Genomic DNA, 21,730 nt, shown 5'->3' with positions numbered 1-21,730 from the left:
TGCTAGAAATTGGAAATTTTTGTTTGTTTGTTTTAGGCAGGGCCTTAGTCCAAGCCATGCTGGCCTAAAACTCACTATTAAGTCAAGCTGGTCTTAAACTTTATGATAACTCCTACCTCAGCCTTCTGCTTGTTCTAGTAAAATTCTTCATCGATGAATCTTTTTTGAAGATTGTGAGTCTTGCTGGGTAGTGGTGGCACACGCCTTTAATCCTAGCACTTGGGAATTAGACGCAATTGTATATTTCTGAGTTGGAGGTCAGTCTGGTCTACATAGAAAGTTCCATGTAGAGAGAAAAGAGAAATTATAATTGTTCAGTTACTTCAAATTTTCTGCTTTTATATGTATATTTATCTGAATCACTATTATGCAAATGTTCACAAAACCTCTTTTTCCCAGTGATAGGTGCCTGAGAAAAATGTCCTTTGGGTGCCAGTTCCTTCTACTTCTAAAAGTGTTCTGCTGGGGCTAGAGAGATGGTTCAGTAAGGAAGAGCGCTGGCTGCCCTTCCAGAGGACCCAAGTTCAATTCCCAGCACCCACATAGCCACTCACAAATGTCTGTGGCTCCAATCCTAGGGGATCGGGCACCTTCAGACATACATGCAGGCAAAACACCAATGCACTGAAATGACAATTAATAAATCTTTGAAATGCCCTGCTTTAGCCAGGGGCAGTGTCCTACGTCTGTAATCCCAGCACTCAGGGAGGCAGAGGCAAGTGATTTGTGAGTTCAAGGAAACCCTATCTTGAAAAAAAACCAAAAGAAAAAAAAATTCTGATTTTCTCACTCTTAAGTTCACATGAAGACACAGTGCTTAACAACACATCCACAGGGCTGGAGAGATGGCTCAGAGGTTTAAAAGCACCAGCTGCTCTCCCGAGGGTCCCGAGTTCAATTCCCAGCAACCACATGGTGGCTCACAACCACCTGTAATGAGATCTGGTGCCTTCTTGTGGACAGGCACACGTGTGGGCAGAATACTGTATAAATAATAAATAAATCTTAAAAACAACAACAACAACAACAACACATCCACAAACACATCTTGGAAGTAAAGTGTTTCTGTCTCCATCATTAGAACTTACTTTGTGGCCTGACGAGATGGCTCAGAGGTTAAAAGCACCGTCTGCTGCTCTTCCAAAGGTCCTGAGTTCAATTCCCAGCACCCACATGGTGGCTCACAACCATCTATAATGAGATCTGGTGCCCTCTTCTGGTGTGCAGGTGTACATGCAGGCAGAATACTGTATAAGTAATAAGTAAATAAATCTTTAACAACAAAAAAGTTTTTTAAAAAGTGACTTTGTATAAACTGACAGATATTGTTCAGTTCTTCAATTGCTCAATATATAGTCTATAGTAGGCATTCAATAAATAACTCAATAATACGTGAATGACAAAAATACTACATTTTGAATATGAGAAAATTAATTTGGCAACCCTTACCTCTCTGCTTCTCTGATCGGGAATGGGTACCATGAGGTCTATATTACCATTTAACACTTTACTTTTTTTAAGTCAGGGTTTCTCTGTGTAGCTCTGGTTGTTCTAGAAGTCACTGTGTACACTAGGCTGGCCTTGAACTCAAGAGATCATCGACCTGCCTCTGTCTCCCAAGCCATTTAACACTTTTTAATAATAATGTTAATTATTACTTGGGCAAGTATTGCAAGCCTTTTTTGTGTGTGCGTTTTTGTAGTTTTGGGTGTGCCCATATGCATATACAGAGGTTAGAGGACTACTTGGAGGAGTTAGTTGTGCCCTTCTACCTTGTGGTTTGGAGACTGCACTTGAAGCTAGACAGGCAGGCACCCTTACCCTTGAGACATCTTGAGATGGTGAGATCTGCCTGTCTTTGCTACCCAGGTACTTGCATTAAAAGCTTATGCCACCAACTCCAGTTTTGCCTTAAAATTTTTTCTTCTTTAGCAAGATGTCTTGTAAACATAGATAAATTCATTTCAAAGAATAGAAGTAAAGGGCTGGAGAGGTGGCTCAGAGGTTAGGGGCACTGCCTGCTCTTCCAGAGGTCCTGAGTTCAATTCCCAGCAACCACATGGTGGCTCACAACCATCTATACTGGGATCTGATGCCCTCTTATGGCCTGCAGGTGTATGCAGGCAGAGCACTGTATACGCAATAATAAATAAAAAATCTTAATAAGCCGGGCTTGGTGGCAGATGCCTTTAATCCCACCACTAGGGAGGCAGAGGCAGGTGGATCTCTGTGAGTTCGAGGCCAGCCTGGCGTACAAAGCGAGTCCAGGACAGCAAGGACTACAAAAGAAACCCTGTCTTGAAAAAATAACCCCCCCCAAAAATATTAATAATAAAAAAAGAATAGAAGTAAGTTACACACACACACACACACAAGAAGAAGTAAGTTACACTTATAGTATAATGCTTTATATTCACTGAAGAAATTTAGGGTCTGGAGAGATGGCTCAGCACATAAAAGCACAGACTGCTCCCGTAGGGAACAGAATTCAGTTCTCAGCACTCACATCAGGGCCCTTACAACTAATTGCCTGTATCTCCAGCTCCAAGGGAGATCTGATACATCTGGCCTCAGCAACTGTGCCCAAGTGCCTATACTACACACAGACATGCATACATGTAATTTAGAGTAACTTCTTTAAAAAAAATTCAGGGCATTTGAACTTAACTGGGCATGTTGGACCAGCAGTTGGGAGGTAGAGGCAGGCAGAGTTCCAAGACTACATAGTGAGCCCTTGTCTTAAAAACAAAAAAAAGAATTTCAAATTTAATGTTATACTGATTAGATTTAAATTTAAAATTATATTGATAGGAAAAAACTTAATATCCAGTCTTAGATATCCAGTCTTAGATGTAGGCCTAGTTATTAATGGGCATTGATAGTATCATTCTAGGAGCAAATGATTGAACTGTAGCTTGTTGTTTTTCAAGACAGGGTTTCTCTCCATGTAGGCTTGGCTGTCCAGGAGCAACTCACAGATCTGCATGCTCTGCCTCCCTAGTGCTGGGGTCAGAGGTTTGTGCTGCCACCACCAGGATGAGCTATAGCTTTTAAAAAATAAGCACTGAGGAACTAGAGTGATGATGGGTCAGTGGTTAAGAGAGCTCTCTGACCTCCAGAGGACCCGAATTCAGTTCCCAGCACTAAGTAGGCAGCTCATGACAGTTGTGACTCTAGCTGCCGGCAATCTGACACCTTCTGCTCTTTGAGGACACCCAAACACATGGTGCTTGTGCATGCACGCACACACATAAGAAAATATGCATATAAATGTTTGCCAATCATCATATGTATGTTGTGAGTTCAAACCTGTAGAATATATGATATAACATAGTAAGACATTTGTTGATGCCTTTTGTTTAAAAAAAAAAAAAAAAGAACCAGCTTAAATGACTAGTCATGTAGAAATTGTTGAAAATTGTATCACAAAGTGGTAGCTTTCAGTAAAACAAAACAAAACAAAACAAAAAAAGTCCTTTGCTGGCTGAGGTGGAACTTGTTTTTTGTTTGTTTTTTAATTTTAAGATTTACTTATTTATTATGTATACAATGTTCTGCTTGCATGTATACCTGCAGGCCAGAAGAGGGCATCAGATCACATTATAGATAATTGTGTACTACCATATGGTTACTGGGAATTGAACTCAGGACCTTTGGAAGAGCAGACAGTGCTCTTAACCTTTGAGTCATCTCTCCAGCCCCTGTTTTTGTTTTTGTTTTTGAGGTTTGTTTTTTGTTGTTGTTATTGTTGATTGGTTTTGGTTTTTTCAAGACAGTGTTTCTCTGTGTAGCCTTGACTGTCGTGGACTCACTTTGTAGACCAGGCTGGCCTCCCTGAGTGCTGGGATTATAGGGGTGTGCCACCATACCGGGCTGGTGGTACACACTTGAAATCCCAGTTTTTTTGGGGGGAAGAGATGAGGTACTATCATTCATGCCAATTTAGGCTACATAGTGAGATTTTTGTCTTGAAAAAGTCTTTACTTATTGATCTGATTTGGGTGTATATGTATTGTATTAATCAAATGAAGAAAACAAAGTTATGTACCTATATTATTCACTTATAGAAATGTTTTACTGTTTCCTTTTGTTTTTGTTTTTTTAATGGATGTGCCACAAGAAATAAGATAAAATAAAGGTGAGGAACATGTACAATAAGCTGTTGGCCTTTAGGGAGAGGATTTGCAGGGGAAGGGGTGCCATTGATGTGCGTCTTTGTATACTTACTTTTTTACGTGCGTGCGCGCGCGCGCGTGTGTGTGTGTGTGTGTGTGTGTGTGTGTGTGTGTGTATGTGTGTGTGTACACCATATATATGCAGTTACTGGAGGGAAGAGAGTGTCAGATGCCCTGGAACTGGAGAAGGTTGTGACTCACACTGTGCAAGTGCTAGAGACTGAGTTCCTTTACATGAGCAACAAGTGCTTCTTATCAGTGAATCCTCTCTCCTCCTGCCCCCTCCCTTTTTTAAAGATGTATTTATTTATTATGTATATAGTGTTCTGTCTGCATGTACAGAGGACACCAGGTCTCATTATAGATGGTTTTGAGCCACCATGTGGTTGCTGGGAATTGAACTCTCAGAACCTTTGGAAGAGCAGCCAGTGCTCTTAACCTCTGAGCCGTCTCTCCAGCCCTTCCTGCTCCCCTTTTTATCTGGACAAAAATACTGCCTTTTATTATTATTATTATTTTTTTTGGTTTTGGTTTTGTTCTTTGTTGTTGTTGTTTGTTCTTGGGTTTTTTTTGTTGTTGTTGTTGTCTGTTTGTTTGTTTGTTTGTTTGTTTTTGAGACAGGGTTTCTCTGTGCAGCTCTGGCTATCCTGAGATTTGCTGTGTAGGTCAGGTTTGCTTCTATCTGAGATCAACCTGGCTCTGCCTCCTGAGTGCTGGGATTAAAGGCGTGAGCCACCTAAGCTCAGCTTGGACATCCCCCCCCCCAAAAAAATTAAGGAATAATTTAAATACTTTTAGTTTATTATATCTTAGTTTTGAGACAGTGTCTCACAATACAGCCTTGCTGATCTGTAGACAAGGCTGGGCTTGACCTCCGGTTCTGCTATACAGGTGTGAGCCACTATGCACAGCAAGAATAACATTTATTAGACACTACCATGTGCTTTATATTATTCCAAGAAGTTATTGATAAAGAACTTAATTCTTCCTCATTAGAACTATGGAGGGAGAGTTCTTTTTATGTACAAATAGCACTTGTACAAACAGGCACAAGAATCATGGAAATAGTGTTTATTATGCAGCCATTATTGAAGTACAGGATTAATTACATCTACTTTTTAGTGGTTTTTATTGATTGTTTCTTAATGTCCTCCCCCAGTTCCCCCACCCTCTGGGTTCTAAAGCAATAAATTATACCTTTGTCTTTTGAATCGTATTTTAGGAATTAAACAAAAGGCAGACTCAGAAGGACTTGGAACATGCCATGCTGCTGCGACAGCATGAGTCCATGCAGGAACTGGAGTTTCGACACCTGAACACTATTCAGAAGATGCGCTGCGAACTGATCAGATTGCAGCATCAGACTGAGCTCACTAATCAGCTAGAGTACAATAAGAGAAGAGAGCGAGAACTACGGCGGAAGCACGTCATGGAAGTCCGTCAACAGCCTAAAAGTTTAAAGGTACGTTTAGACTGTCTTGTTAGAAGCTGGTGTCTAGTCAGTGAGAGGGTGAATTGACTTAGTCCTTTCATTTTTAACATGCTTACTTGGTTCCTGTGTGGACTGCCTGTTGCTTCATCTTTTGCTTGTGTACTTTGTATCAAAGAAAAACAATCACCAAAATTATTTACTTTTAAAGATGTGTTTAGGTATTTTATGTATATAAGTGCTTTATTTGCATATATACCTGTATACCAGAAGAGGACACCAGATAATGAACTGAGCTGCCACGTGGGTGCTGGGAACTGAACTCAGAACCACTGGAAGAGCAACCAGTGCTCTTAACCTTTAAGCATCTCTTCAGCTCCAGGAATTCTTTTGTGGGGGTATTTTTGAGATAGGGTTTCTCTGTGTGTATCTGTGGTAGTACTGGATTCACTTTGTAGAGCAGGCTGGCCTTGAACTCACAGAAATCCACCTGCCTCTGCCTCCCAAGTGCTGGGATTAAAGGTGTGCGCCACCACACCCAACTGCTCCAGGAATTCTTAATTGGTATTTTAAAAATGTATATCGTGTCTGATGCTGACATTGTAGTCTACAAGTCAACATGCCAACCTGTTACTTTCTTTTTGTTCTAAGTAGCTCAGTCTGGGACTCCCAATTTCCTGTCAATATGATTTATATTAAAAAATTTATTTCAAGACACAATTTCTCTATGTCCTTGAACTTACTATGATTATATCCTGTCCTAAGATTAAAGGTATGTGCCACCATACCTAGATGATTTTTATTGTTGTTGTTTTTTCAAGACAGGGTTTCTCTGGTAGCCTTGGCTGGTCTGGACTTGCTCTGTGTAGTCCAGGCTGGCCTCTAACTTACAGAGATCTACCTGCCTCTGCCTCCCAAGTGCTGGGATTAAAGGCTTGTGCCACCACTGCCTGGCTACCAAAGACTTTAAAAACAATTAGCTACCTAGACTATACCTCCCTATCAAATGCAATGTAATGCTTCTAAGAAAAATTTCATATATTATAATGAAAAATTGAATCAATCTTTAAAAAAGAAAAAAGAACAAAAAGTACTCAGTGGGGCTGGAGAGATGGCTAAGAGGCTGAAAGCACTGTGTGCAGGGCTAGAGAATTGGCTTAGCCATTAAGAGCAGGGTCTTTTCCTCTAGAGGTCCTGGGTTTGGGTTCCAGCCACCACATGGTGGCTCACAACCATCTATACTGGGATCTGATGCCCTCTTATGGCCTGCAGGTATACATGTAAATAGAGCACTCACATACATAAAATAAATAAATTTTAAAAAAAAGACAGTCTGCAAGGCTTTCATCAGTATTAACAGTTCACTTAGTCTGTACTTGTTTGCATATTACAGTTTGTTTATGTCTAGTAAGGTCTAGGTCCCAAAGTATTTACTGTTGAAATATCCTTATTTGCCAAGTAAGGCACCCCTGTAGTCTAGCATTCAGAAGACTGAAGTATTTACAGAGTAGTTATGTTGATTGCCAATGTTTTAAAAAGTTGGAACTCATAATGACCTTTCAGACTTCCTTTGTTTATACAGTGAAGAAAGAATAGTTCAGATGCTCTCCTACCAAGGCTTTTTTCCCTTTTTTTTTTTGGTCACTTTTTAAGGTGGGGTCTCCTATAGTATGGCTGCCTCATCATGTAGCCAAAGATGGTGACCCTGAATTCTGATGCTAATGTGTTTTCTCTTGTCATACCATACTAATTTTCCTAGGGCTTGGTTTGACTTGAGCCCTTTTTTCCTATAATTTTTGTAGTGTGAGAGCTTTTTTTTTTTTTTTTGAGTAATCTGATTTTCCAGGCAATGCATTTACATGAGAAGAAAATGTTTCACCATCTTACATCAGATGTTAAAGAATGCATTCTGGGGGAAAAAAAAATGAAGAAGAATGCATTCTGATGACCAGAAGGTTTCCCTCTTGTATGAAAGAAAAATCTTATGTTTCTCTTGCTTAGTCAGTTCGAAGAAAATGTTCAGTTTAACATCAGCTCATCCTAACAGTATCTGTCTATGTGCACTTCTAGTTTCTCTGAGATGCTGAGTTGTAGGAGAGCCTTCAATTTGGGTACTTCTGAGTAGGATCTGTGAGAGAAGGGTGCTGGTTCTGTGAAATTAGTTAGATAAAAATTACTGCCTCTATTTCTTCAACTTGCTTTCCAGGTGATAAGTTTTTTTCAGTATTATATGAGTGGAAATAATCATAATTTGAACTCATCTCTCTTTCTTTCCTCACCTCTTCCCTTCCCTCCCCTCCCCTCCCTTCCCCTCCCCTCCTCTGTCCCCTAGTCGTCCCTTTCCCCCGTGTGTCATCCCCCCATCTCTGCTCTGGATTTTAGAGACAGGGTTTCTCTGTGTTGCTTTGGCTGTCCCGGACTCATTTTGTAGATTAGCTGAGCTCTTAACTCCCAGAGATCCACTTGCCTCCCTTAGTGCTGGAATTAAAGGCGTGGGCCACCATGCCTGACTGCTCGTATTTTCTGTTGAATCAATCATTAAAAGATGTAGTCGTATTTTTCCAGGGTTTTAGTTTCACTTTCATTTTTTAAATTTCCATTTTATGTGTGTGAATGTTAGCCTACTTGTATGTATGCGTGTTCTGTATGTATGCCCTGTATACCTTTAGTACCCTTAGAGACTGGAAGGAGGGCTTTGCATCCCTGGAACTAGACCTACATGTGGTTATGAGCTGCTTTATGAGTGCTGGGAACCAAACCCACGTCCTCTCTAAGAGTAGCTGTTGCTCTTAAGCAGCATCTCAGGGCTGCTCTGACTTTTTTAGTGGGCAGTTAGGCAGGGACCATTTTGTTCGTTTTGTTTTTTGAGACACAATCTTAAAGTCTATGCTGGTCTCAAAATAACTGTGTAGCTGTGGATAATCCTTCCTGCCTATCCCAGGTGCTAGGATTACAGGTATGTGCTAATCTGGCTCTTCCTCTTGGTCTTTGCAGCAGTGTCTCTATGTGGTTGGGATGGGCCTTCACCTTCCGTACCTTGGTATTATTCCAAGTGCTGGTATTACAATGCATACCAACTGTGACTTAATTTTATTTATGATGAGGAAATTTTTAGGGAACACCCTGATTGTTGTTTATGGCATGATTACCATTTACGAAAGAGGTAGAAGAAGATGTCTGAATTTCATTATTTTATATCCCTTGTCTAGAAACATTTGTTAGAGCATTGATCTAGAACAGTATTTAAGCTGGATGTGGTAGTGGTGCATTAGTCCAAGGACTCCAAAGACAGACAGATATATATGGTTTTTTGTTTGTTTGTTTGTTTGTTTTTTCAGTCTAAAGAACTCCAGATAAAAAAGCAGTTTCAGGATACCTGCAAAATTCAAACCAGACAGTACAAAGCATTAAGGAATCACCTGCTGGAGACTACACCAAAGAGTGAGCACAAAGCTGTTCTGAAAAGACTCAAGGAGGAACAGACTCGGAAGTTAGCCATCTTGGCTGAGCAGTATGATCATAGCATTAATGAAATGCTCTCCACACAAGCTGTGAGTATGTTTTGTTTAGGCAAAACCAATTTAGTCCCTTTCTTTCCATTACCTAATAAAATCCTAGTGATTAAAAGATAAATTGGAATGATAGCTTTTTAATAGTCCAGGAAATAAAGAGTAATCATCCAAATTCTTTCTGTTTCTAGTATTGCTTGGAACTAACATGGTGTATATAGAATTTCACTGATATATTTAGACATAAGAGCCTATTGATGGCTTCCTGCAGGTGTGCATTTTAACAGCTTATCAAGATCAGATGATAAGTGTGGGGCTGTGGGGGTGCACACCTTTAATCCCGGCACTCAGGAGACAGAGGCAGGCAGATCTCTGAGTTGAGGCCAGCCTGGGCTACAGAGTGAGTTCCAGGATAGCCAGGGCTACAGAGAAACCCTGTCTCAAAAAACCAGGGAGTGGGCAAACTAGGCAAAATGTAGTTCTGTGATTAGGAATCTAAATGGTTACCTTTGCATAGATGAAATACTGTGCAAGTGTTTTCTTTTTTTTTTTTTTGGTTTTTCGAGACAGGGTTTCTCTGTGTTAGCCTTGGCTGTCCTAGACTTACTTTGTAGACCAGGCTGGCCTTGAACTCACAGCGATCTGCCTGCCTCTGCCTCCCGAGTGCTGGGATTAAAGGTGTGCGCCACCACACCCGGCTGCAAGTATTTTCTTAAAGGGCCAAATAATAAATATTTTAGACTTTGCAGACCATGAGGTAAAATTGTGTAAGTACTTCTATTAAAAATGTATGCTTAAGCCGGGTGTGGTGGTGCACGCCTGTAATCCAGCTCTCGGGGAGGCAGAGGCAGGTGGATCTCTGTGAGTTTGAGGCTAGCCTGGTCTACAAAGCCAAGTCCAGGATAGCCAAGGCTACACAGAGAAACTCTTGTCTCAAAACCAGAGGGGAAAATTCTCATCAAAATGTAAAACCCGTTTTTAGCTATTGGACTGAACAAGGATAAACAAGCAGCTCCCAGTCTGGCTTGTGTGCTGTGCTCGTTGACTGTCCTGCAGCCATTCTTACTAGGGAAGGAGATACCTAGTAATAGTCTAGGTTTTTTCCTTAAGGGAAAAAAATGTTATTCAGGCATCTTTAGAATAGCTTATGATCGTATCTTCTGTCATATATTATTGGTTAATGTCTTTCTTTTTTAGGAATGTTCATGCCAGGCTACAAGAAAGAAGTTACATAGCTTACATAAACAGTCTTCTCTCTCTTCTGTAAGTCATGAATGGCTAGTTCACAGTTCACAGTGCACTTTAGCAGTTTCTCTTCTTTCTCGCAGCTGCGTTTGGATGAAGCTCAGGAAGCAGAGTGCCAGGTTTTGAAGATGCAGCTGCAGCAGGAACTGGAGCTGTTGAATGCATATCAGAGCAAAATCAAGATGCAGGCTGAGGCCCAACATGACCGAGAGCTTCGAGAGCTGGAACAGAGGGTTTCCCTTCGCAGGGCACTCTTAGAACAAAAGGTAGAGATAATAGAAGGAAGATAGTTGTTCTAGTATTTGTTTTTATCAGAAGAACTAAATGTATGTGTGTGACCACAAGCTTGGGGGGCATGTTATTTTCTTTCAGTATGTATGTATGATGTGTGTGTTATATGTGCGTACATTTGTATATGAGTGCAGGCTCCTGTGCCATGACGTGTGCAGGTCAGAGAAAAATGCCAGGGGTCATTTTATACATTTCACCTTGTTTGTGGTAGTTACACTTTCTTGTTCACTGCTGCATTGGCCAGAGTAGCTAACCCACAAGTTTCTGGGGGATTCTCCTGTCTATTTTGTATTTTACCATAAACACACTAGAATTTCACAGTTATTTTGGGGGGCGGGTTGCTACTGTTTTTGGTTTTTTGAGACCAAGTCTTTATAGCCCTGACTGGCCTGACCTGAGACTCTATGTAGACCAGTCTAGCTTTGAGCTCACAGAGAAGGTGCTGGATTAAAGGCATGCATCTTTATACCTGGCCACATCTAGCTTTTACACATGTGTCCTGGAGATCTAAACTCAGGTCCTTATTGTTAAATACTTTTCTTTACTTCTTTACTGCACCATCTCCAAAACTATTTAATTTGTTTTTGAGACAGAGTCTCACTATATAGCCCTAGCTGGTCTTGAGTTTGATAAATGGACCGGGCTGGCCTTGAACTCACAGAGCTCTCCCTGCCTCTATAGGTATTGGGATTAAAGACTTGCACCATCACACTCTAGTTCTCAGCAGTGACTATACCTGCTATGCAAGTACATTATCAAGGCCTGAGGTCGCTGAAACAATAAAACACAAAAAAACGAGCTAGGCATGATGGCACAAAGCTATAATCTCAGCTCTTGGTGATGTGGAGGAAGGAGAGTAAGAGTTCAAAATAATCCTTGTCGACATAACAAGTTTGAGGCCAACCTGGGATATATGAGATCTTGTCTCAATACAAGCAAAAAGAATATAAAGCTATGTGAAGACTGTTCAGGGGCTGGAGAGGTGGCTCAGAGGTTAAGAGCACTGGCTGTTCCTCCAGAGGTCCTGAGTTCAATTCCCAGCAACCACATGGTGGCTCACAAACTTCTATAATGAGATCTGGTGCCCTCTTCTGCCCTGCAGGTGTACATGCAGGTGGAACACTGTACACATAATAAATAAATAAATCTTTAAAAAAAAAAAAAAGAGCGTTGAATTGTGAGAGGAGCAATGCTAGCTCTATCTCCCCAGTCCCACCTCCCTTTTTTTTTTTTTTTTTTTTTTTGAGACAGGGTTTCTTTGTATAGACAGAGAAGTAAGGGAGCCCTGCAGTCTTTATCCTAGCACTCAGGATGGAGAGGCAGACAGATCTCCATGAGTTTGAGGCTGGCCTAATCTACAGAGCTAGTTCCAGGATAACCAGGGCTACAGAAAGGAAACCTGTCTTGGAAAAAAAAAATTTCTTTTAAAGTATATATCCATAAAATAGGTATTGATTATCTTTAGTAGTTATTGCTGCTCTATCTCATAGATCTGAAACATAAAATGACCTTTTTGCTCCTTTTTTCTACCCCGACAGATTGAAGAAGAGATGTTGGCTTTGCAGAATGAACGCACAGAACGAATACGTAGCCTGCTTGAGCGTCAGGCCAGAGAAATAGAAGCTTTTGACTCTGAAAGCATGAGGCTAGGTTTTAGTAACATGGTCCTTTCTAATCTCTCCCCTGAGGCGTTCAGCCACAGCTACCCAGGAGCGTCTAGTTGGGCTCACAATCCTACCGGGGGTCCAGGACCTCACTGGGGTCACCCCGTGGGTAGCACACCACAAGCTTGGGGCCATCCGATGCAAGGTGGACCCCAGCCATGGGGTCATCCCTCAGGGCCAATGCAAGGGGTACCCCGAGGTAGCAGTATGGGAGTCCGCAATAGCCCCCAGGCTCTGAGGCGGACAGCTTCTGGGGGACGGACGGAACAGGGCATGAGCAGAAGCACGAGTGTCACTTCACAGATATCCAATGGGTCACACATGTCTTACACATAATAATTGACAGTGGCAATTCCTCTGGAGCTGTCTGCCAAAAGAAACTGCCTACAGACATCACCACAGCAGCCTCCTCACGTGGGGTACTACCGTGTGGAAGCTGTGCATATGGTATATTTTATTTGTCTTTGTAAAGCGTTATGTTTTGTGTTTACTAATTGGGATGTCTTAGTATTTGGCTGCCGGGTTTTTGTGGTTGGCTTTTTGTTTCTTTGTTTTTAACTTTTGGAAAATTTTAAAGTGGGAATAGATATATATTTTATGTGTGTGGCAAAAAATGGCTTAATAGAAGGGATATTATCTGAAAAATATAAAAATAAAATGAAGCAAATTAACCTGAATTATCACTTTAGGGTGTCCATAGCCTAAGAAACTTGGAAGATCTAATGCCTTCCTTCATGTTCCAAATTCTGTGAGTCACTGACAGCAGGCAGCATCCATGCTGACACATGGTTTTGCTGAAACATGCCTCTACTCTTGACCAGTGTGTTTCCTTATCTATGACATTGATCTGACTTCTCAACCTCATTTGGACTAAAAAGCAGAAGACCATGAACATTAAAAGATTTTATTTACCTTTCCAGATGGCAAAAAAATCATTTAGTTCTTTGCTAAATGCTTCAGAAGTTTGTCGCTGATTTTGTAGGTTGTATATCATTGTAAGGTGGAGTTGCTTAAGGAGATCACAAGCTGTGTGGGAATTGCACTAACAAGCTTTCAGAGGGAAAAACCAGAGAGCCGAGAGGCCCCTGTAAGTTCCTGGGTTAGGAGTGTTCAGCACAGAGCGAGGAGATAAAGCCTATATATCCTGACCTTTTTTTTTTTTTCTTATACAATGATATCTCAGACTATAAGACCCCAAAAGTACCTTTGCTGTTTGTACGAAACAAAGATACATAGCCAATGCAAAACAAATGCCAGAGGTGTTGACTGACGCCATATTTACAAACTGCCATCTATTAGAGTACTCCTCACACTACGTAGACATAATTTTATTATCCCCTTTTTGGCTTATGGCATTTCCTGTTTACAAGTAGCAATAGTCAATTATGTAAATACTTAGTTGCCACCAGGAGTCACTGAGCCAATGACTACCAGCTGCTGACTAATCTTCACACTGTAGTTGTTGCTTCATTTGCAGGGCCTCTGTTAAATCGCTGTTTTTGTTGCTGCAGTACCTTACAAACTGTTAATTCACTGAGACTTAGTGACCATCTGGGTCTATGTTAATATCACACAATAGCAAATTCCCTTTCAGAAGTCTCTAGCTTTAGTGCTAAAATACTACTGAGAAAGAAACTAGGTGGTTTGGTGAGTGAAAGAAAACAAAAGCAAAAATTAAAAATATGGTGGTCAGGGACCACTAACATTTGGGGAGTGTGTTTTGTCTGTTCTTCAGTGAAGGATCAGTCAGTCCTTCTACATCACTGTCAGTTACAATCCCATTGCTTGTGTGGAGCTTGAGTTGGAGGTAGGCAAGGGGCAATGCCCTCTGCTAGCGACAGACCAGAGTTTCTTGTTAGTTAATTGTCCTCCTCCCTTTTCAGTTGTCGTGAAGAGCTCTTGCTGCTAACGTGGGCCCTGCTTTTCATGTAGGTGGAGGGCAAGAACTTTCTTAATCATACTTAGAGCACACTAGTAAGCGACTTGTCACTTCCTATATCGAAGTTCTTGGTTTCTTACCCGCATTTTAAGCCTTGTCCAGGTATGTCATCCCAGTCTCCAAATCCCTTAAAGAGTGTCTGACACTAAGTAAAAGAAAAATTAGATCAGGGTGTGGTAGCACATGTCTATAATCCCAGCCCTTGGCAGGCAGGGTGGGAGTCTCAGGTTCAAGGCTGTCTTCAGCCGTCTCAAAAGTGGAAGAACAGAAGAAGGGTAGATGCTGTAATATAGATCCTTAGAAAAACCAGTAGAAGTTTAACAGCAGTGTCTGCACACACTTCTAGGCAGGGCTTTAAACACGTTCCACACCAGTTTTTAGGGATACATTCACTTGCTTTAGCTAATGAAAAGGCTTTTCTTTTGATTTTTTGTTTTTTTGTTTGTTTGGGTTTCTGTTTTGCATTCAAAGTACTATTAAAGAGTTTCAATCAAATTGAGAGTTCTATATATTTGGAGGAAATAAGAGAAAGCTTTAACATTTAATGATCTACTCAAAACTATAAAAGAATATCTTTAAAAACCATTCTTCATGCATCTGGCACCTATTGGCTATTAAAGGGTTAGAATGGGAAAGCAGATCTGATGTATCTGAAAAAATTGTTCAGACTTCAAACTACCAGAGATACATTTTATCACCCGTTTATGAGCTTCACTTGGTCCAATTTAGTTACTGAGTCCATTTTGATAATAATGCTAGTGTGATTGAATACTATCTGTCCTTCCCAAATGGGATTTCTGCCTCATTTAATTGTGTGGCACCCCATTTTTCCATTTTCAACTTAGCTAAAATACGCGTGGTTTGCAAAATGATTAAAAGTAATAGGTTCTTGTTTATATACTATAGCTTCAAAGGAATTCTGTATATGTCAGAAATCCTCACAGTAAAAGCTGGTAGCAGGAAAATTTGAAAGGATTTGAAATACCCTGAAGATAGGACAAGTACTTTCTGGGGGAAAATGTGGAAATGTCAACATTTGACAAAGTTAACACTACCTCCTCGCAGTTGTTGGTATCCACTCATATGTGTGTAAGAAAGTGAAAAGCACCGAGGATTTACGTAGCACTCCAGAAGTTGTGGCTCTATATCTGGTATCCAGAGCCTGACAGGGAAACAGTTCTTGTTCTCCCTTTTATTGGGTCAGCATTTTAAAAATGCAAAGCCTCGTATCTTCTTAATTAGATCCCTCATCCTTGGCACATAACTTTTCTCCTCTTAAACTTAGCTCTAACCCTAAATGTTGACATCAGAAAGTATTTGCACTGCATAAACAATGTTAGCTGAAAGCATGTTTATTTTTATTAGAGCTCCTGCTCTTCTGCACATCTTCATAACTAGAGATGAATAGCCCTCAATTTGAAGTCACACCCACAGGTGAAACACAGTCTCAAGTCAAGGCCTTGCCAATAAATGGAACTCTGGACATAGTCATTTTTGGCTGTGTGGATATCAAATAAACAACATTCAAAACACTAAAGAAACTGTCCTGCTACTAACATTTTTATCTCTGCATCCTTTTCAAAAATTGAAAACTTTTTTTTAGGTCATAAGCCAGAATTTAGTTGTTTTGTGCTCCTATAGGCCTAGCATTTTAAACTTACATAGAATACATTGTTTTGGACACTGGAATAATACAATTTATTTTCACCTGTAAAAATAACTTCATTGTACTTGAACACCTTTGCATTTCTCCATTTGTGCCATTTACAAGTGGAAATAAATTGTATTATACCATGATCTACTGGCATTTTAAAACTGTTACATATGCACATTTTGGGTATAGCTATTTTCATTTGTATATATATTGTATATACATATGAGTGTCTATATGTGTGTATAGGTGGATGGGTATAACTCATTCTGTACATGTCTGCCAGGGCTCAAGTGTTTTGTTGTTTGCTTTTTTGTTTTTTCCTCTGTTAAGGCAAGTCTGCCTGTGTTTTAAAGAGTACTCTGGGTTGATATTTATGAGAAGATGATTAGTAGATGCAGTCTTTTCCTTTATTTCCTTAGCACTTGGATGAGTGAGGAGAAAGTTAAGTAAAATAATGAAACCATGAATTACAATGCAGTAAAATTGTGCTAGGGAAGGAGGCAGTTATTTCTTTTACAATGCAATAAAAGATAACAAGCTACAGAGAAAAGTGAACGCTGGGACAAACACTGGTGGTAATTGTTCTGCAAAGGTAAAGAGAGCCAGTGAGTCACGGACTTTGTGGCTATCTTAGTCTTGATGCCATGATCCTCTCATTCGCTTTTTACTCTTTATATTAATAGTTACGTATTTTGCTGAGGATCAAAACTGCCAAGAAAGGAATTACTACTAAAGCATATCTAAGGTTCTCCTCAACTGTAAAATCAACAGGAGGTGGTCGTCGGGAGACAGGCGTGACACTGTTTTGAAGGGCCGTCTCCTTGCTTGCTAATAATAAGTTCTTTTTGCACCTTCGCCCTTCTGAGCCAGTACTATCCAGACAGAGATTTGGTCTAATACAACACTTCTTTCCTTAGTTTTGCTCTTTTCTTGCAAGTCAGGGTCTTGCTATGTAACTCTTACTGGTCTGATAATTGATGTTTAGCTAAGACCCACCCGAAATTCCTGGCAATCTTTCTGTCTCAGCCTCCCAACTACTGGGAATACAGGCATGAACCATCATGCTTTGCCACAGCAACCTGTTCTTTTGGAGGTTTTATAGTTCTGCATTTGTCTCATATTCAGAATGTGAAGTGTCCTAATGTGTATTAAAGCCAGAAAATAATATATTTAAGGTGTACTAAGTGTGAATCTGCTATAATGAAAAAAATTCTCACTTCTTACATAGAGCCTTCTCTAAGGAGCACGGTCAAAATTTGGGCTGTCATCTTTGAGCTGCTTATCAAAATACAGGTCATTATTGAAGATAAACAAATTCTGTTTCATTTCGTCCCTAGTAACAGAAGTCTCCCTTCCATGGTTTAGCATTGCCTTTTTAAAAGGCAGTCAGTCACCCGAGTTGTTAAAAACTGGAAATGTCCCACCCGCTGTACAGTCAGCATATGTGCCTCTTGTACGCAAGGACTACTGATTGAAGTCTGTTTTGCTGTGTCTGGTTATGTTGTCTGCACTTTTATGAAATCACTACAGTAGATCTACGTTGGAAATAACTTAATTTGTAAAAAAAAAATTTATTAAACACTGTAGAAAAAGTGAAGCTGAGAACTCTTCCTTTTTGTGCATTTATATTTCCTACTGAATTCTGGTAGCCCACTTTTAAAGTTGTATGGATTTTTTTTCCTCTTTGATTGTATTCAGATTTCCAAAGTTTTGTTCAAACAAGTGTTGGCCTTCAGATCATAAACATAAGAAATATACTCCATATCTGCCTGTTGTAGGCTTCTGAAATTTGCACTACTCACTCATATGAAAATCTTAAGAAGTAAAAGGAGCTGGAGAGATGGCTCAGCAGTTAAGAGCACTGTGTGCTCTTCCAGAGGTCCTGAGTTCAATTCTCAGCAACCACATGGAGGCTCACAACCATTTATACTAGGATCTGATGCCCTCTTCTGGCCTGCAGATAGAGCACTCATATATAAAATAAATAAATCCTTCAGGGAAGAAAAAAAGCAAAGAACAAAAACTGGGGAGCCATGTACAATGTCACCACATGTTAACTGTTTCCAGCATCCAAACTGAAGGTTGTGTGTGTGTGTGTGTGTGTGTGTGTGTGTTGGGGGTTTTGTTTTGCTTTACTTTTAACTATACAAGGAGTTCTTTGAATAGAAGAAAAGGTTAATCCCCTCCAGCTGGGTGCCCACTGGATAGAACTCCCTTAACATGTGTAGTAGTTGGGAGTGTGGAGAGAAGGTGAGACTTCCCAGTGAAAAGGGTGTCTTGATGCTCAAGAGTCCCCGCCCCCAAAGTACGGGTAATTCAGCCTGCAGTTTCCTGTCACTTGTAATTTAACAGTTATGAGTGAAAAAATCATGTAATTATCTGTAAATATGTAGCTAACAAATTGACCTAGTTTCTGTATTTTTTTGGGTTTGTACTAAAGTTTATAGGTCTGTGCCAGCTAGAGAGGAGTTGCTGTCATCGCTAGTTGTGGTTCTAGCATATAACCCTGAAACCATCCTAGGTGACATTTTTAGTATTATTGCTTAAATGTTGTTAAACAGGGAAATGGAGCTTAATCATTGGTCAGATTTGAAATCTTTCGAAGCTAAGTAATTTTATTTAATATGATGATTACATGTCGTCAGTCATGAGTGAGGTGTAGGGAGTGTCCCTCCCCAGTGGCCATGTTTACAGAGTGTTTTGTCTATAAAGTGCAAGTGTGTTAATGTTTATGTAAATTATGCAGGTGATAACTTTATGGTTTGGGACTGTTTATGGGCTCTTTTAACTGAATTTTCAAGTGAATCAAACTATGCTTTTTGCTGGCACATTGATCCCATTTCTGGAACATATTTCCTATTTCCAGAATTCTGTATGTTCCTTAGACATTACCCCCACTTAACCTCCTTTCTCTGCTATGCCTTGTAGCTAAGATATTAAAGACTGTTCAACATAGATGAGGGAAATGCATTTCTTAAAAATCCATGAACCCTCAATTGTATGCTTTCAGTATTGTGTTATATGTTTCTATGGCAACTTGAAGTCAGTGGTTTAGAAATGAGATACCAATGTTAATGAAAAGTATGTACTCTTTGCTTTTGCATGGCTTGGCATAGTATCCAAGGTATATTAGAGCCACTTGAAAGCATGAAGACCAGTTATATGGACACAGGTTTCTCTCAGTGGCACATTTTGCTTTTTCTTAACCCTAAAATACATCGCCTCGGCATGTTAATATACATTGCACACTGTCATCCAGCAAATTATGTGATTTTGAAAAGATGCAGCTGCCTAATGTTTGCATTTTGGTTGGTCTCTATCTCACATAACAGTGTAGGTATTGCAGCCCTCCTAGCCCTTTTTGAGGTCATAAACAGGTAGATCAGTTTATCAAGGCCCTGGCTGCCTGGGTGCTGCCACACTGTTGCCTTTTGCTGCCCACTCATTCCACGTGTGCTATTGTCCTTCCTCACACTTCATACTCTTAAAAGAAACCATCACCTTTTCTTCCCTGTTTTTTTTATTCCATAATAAATGGGAATTGTGCCTATTTAGATTGCCCCTCCAGTTAAATACACACGTAATCCAAGCCAGAAACAAGAAGGAAAAACTTTTTTTTTAAAGTCCACTTGGCCAGTAGCTTATCCAACAAACTGTTTTACCACATTGTCTCGACACTTGATAGAAGAGCCTGTTAGGGGTCACGGTGGTCTCATAGAGTACAATCCAAGTGAAGAGGGTTCTGTGGGGTTTCCATTAAGAAATAATTCTGTTCTTATTTTACTTCTTACGATCCTTCTCTGCTAGTTTAGGGTAGGTTAATTCTTTTTTGTGGGGGGAGGAGGGGACTTTTTACAAAGACAATGGTCTGATGTAAATAACATTTTAAAGTACGGTGCACATAACTTCCCTAGGCTGTTCCAACCTATTTGTAAATGCTTTAGAGTTTTTAAATTAACACTTGTGTTGCTAAATCCTATTTATGTACGTTTGAAAGGTTTTTAACCCATATGAAACATTTAAATAATGCAGGTTATTATGAGCAAGTTAGCTTTGAGATTCCCCTCCTTTTAGTATTAAAAAAAAAAAAAGCCTAATGCGTATTAATGAGGTTGGAGAGACTATGAGAAATCTGTATAGTGTATATTTTAAACAGCTTTGCTTGTATTGTGAAGATTTAAGAACAAACTTGAGATTTTTAAAGTTAACTATTAACACAGTTTTAACATAAGTTATCCCACTGGGTTTAAAGCATCTTGAATGTATAGCCCTTCTGTAACCCAGGCTGGTCTCTGATTTACTGAATCATCCAAACGTTATTTATATTTTTAGTTTTATGTACTCATTCTTTGTTTTCCTCAAACAGCATGTTTTATTTTATTTTATTTTTTGCACATGTAAAAATTTTTAAAAAGAAGGAAATTAATACATGATTTTTCTCTGGATTTTCCTCACCTCAGTCTTTCTACTAACCTCTTAAAGGCCATGGCATTCCATTTGCTTTATTTGTGCAAATGCCAGGGTTAGTTTTTATTTTTATTTTTGCTATTTACCTAAAAACTCAACAGTGCTTCAGTCAATCGCTTTTTTATTTAAAACTTAAAAAAAAGAAAAAAAAGAAAAAAAAAGCTGTAACCTTATCATTTCTGAGTAGACCATTGAGAGAAATGCACACCTGTCAGCCAGGACCAGCTTTGGTGGCTATAAAGGGAATGCTGTAACTAAGCAAGATGGTCTGAACAAAATTGGTGTATGTAGCCACCGTCTGTTTTCGTTATTCCCACAAGTCAGGTCCAGATAAATGAGGGTTATCAGCTAACTGATATGTTATCATTGAGGTTCGTCAATGAATTTGTACATTTCTAGTTCCCTTTGGTGAAGGGAAAAATGATGATTTTTGCAAGACCTAGATTTTGGCTTGGTTTCTTGCCTCCTTTTTTGGCAACCTTCATCTTTTCCTAAAGCCCTTGATTCTGTAGGGTTTTCATAGTGGACAAAGGACTTAAAGAGTCTTTTAAAAACTGGCATAGATTGGGGGGAAGGGCAAGAGATTATCATATCAAACATACAGTAGCCTAACACTTTAACGGTGGATAATTTTGAGTAAACCCAGTCCTTTCGAATTTTAGACTAAACAGATGCCCACAGTGGAGGCTTACCAAGGGTTGCAATGAGGAAGGAGCCTCTCCCTCATGTCAGCACCAGCTGCTGAAGGTGACTGTGCAGATGTGCATTTTCCTTTTGGTAGAAATGGTCCACAGCACTAACTGGTAAGGCTTATTGTACAGTATATTGTCAGTATTCTTCTGGTTCAGCATACCTTATAGTTCGTATATAACCTGTATTAATTGTATAGATTGTGCATTTAAAGCTGTTACCAAGTTGTCAGAACCTTAAGAACGAAAACAGGTCATATGTAATATTTTGTTTGTAAGTATCCTTTGTATCATAGCAAAGGAAATGTTTAAAAGATCAACTGTAATAAAAGTAATTTTAGTACACAGAGTGTCTGCTTATTTTGAAAAATATTTTAGATTTACTTACTTTTGTGTGTGTGAATCCTTTGCCTGCGTGTGTGTTTGTGCACTGTATCATCCCTGGTACCTGAGAATTCAGAAGAGGGCGCCAGACGCCCTGGTGCAGGGGTCACACACTGTTGTGCTAGGACTAGAACTCGGGTCCCTGGAAGAACAGAAAGTGCCTTTCTCTGTGCTACCCTGGCTGGCCTTCAACTCACATTGATCTGCCTGCCTCTGCCTTCCTGGGTTCTGGGATTAAAGGCCTGCACCACCACTCCTAGCTTCTACTTTCTTTTTAAAGCTTT

At 39.9% G+C, this 21,730-nt stretch overlaps 1 protein-coding gene across 2 annotated transcripts in view; it reads left to right on the top strand.

Moving 5' to 3' along the window:
- Window positions 1–21,405, top strand: part of TAOK1 (TAO kinase 1) — an 86,655-nt gene extending 65,250 nt beyond the window's left edge. For both annotated transcript variants that reach the window (XM_084749193.1, XM_084749192.1), the window contains 4 exons: window positions 5,398–5,637; window positions 8,943–9,155; window positions 10,442–10,624; window positions 12,188–21,405. In XM_084749193.1, coding sequence (XP_084605319.1) covers window positions 5,398–5,637; window positions 8,943–9,155; window positions 10,442–10,624; window positions 12,188–12,649 — 1,098 coding nt within the window. In that variant the 3' untranslated portion in view covers window positions 12,650–21,405. The remainder of the gene's footprint in view (window positions 1–5,397; window positions 5,638–8,942; window positions 9,156–10,441; window positions 10,625–12,187) is intronic.
- Window positions 21,406–21,730: the final 325 nt, after the last annotated feature.

The sequence above is a fragment of the Acomys minous genome (genome assembly GCF_964271855.1).
Source record: "Acomys minous genome assembly, chromosome: 12".
Classification (NCBI taxonomy): Eukaryota; Metazoa; Chordata; class Mammalia; order Rodentia; family Muridae; genus Acomys; species Acomys minous.
This window is presented reverse-complemented; position numbering and strand designations above follow the sequence as displayed.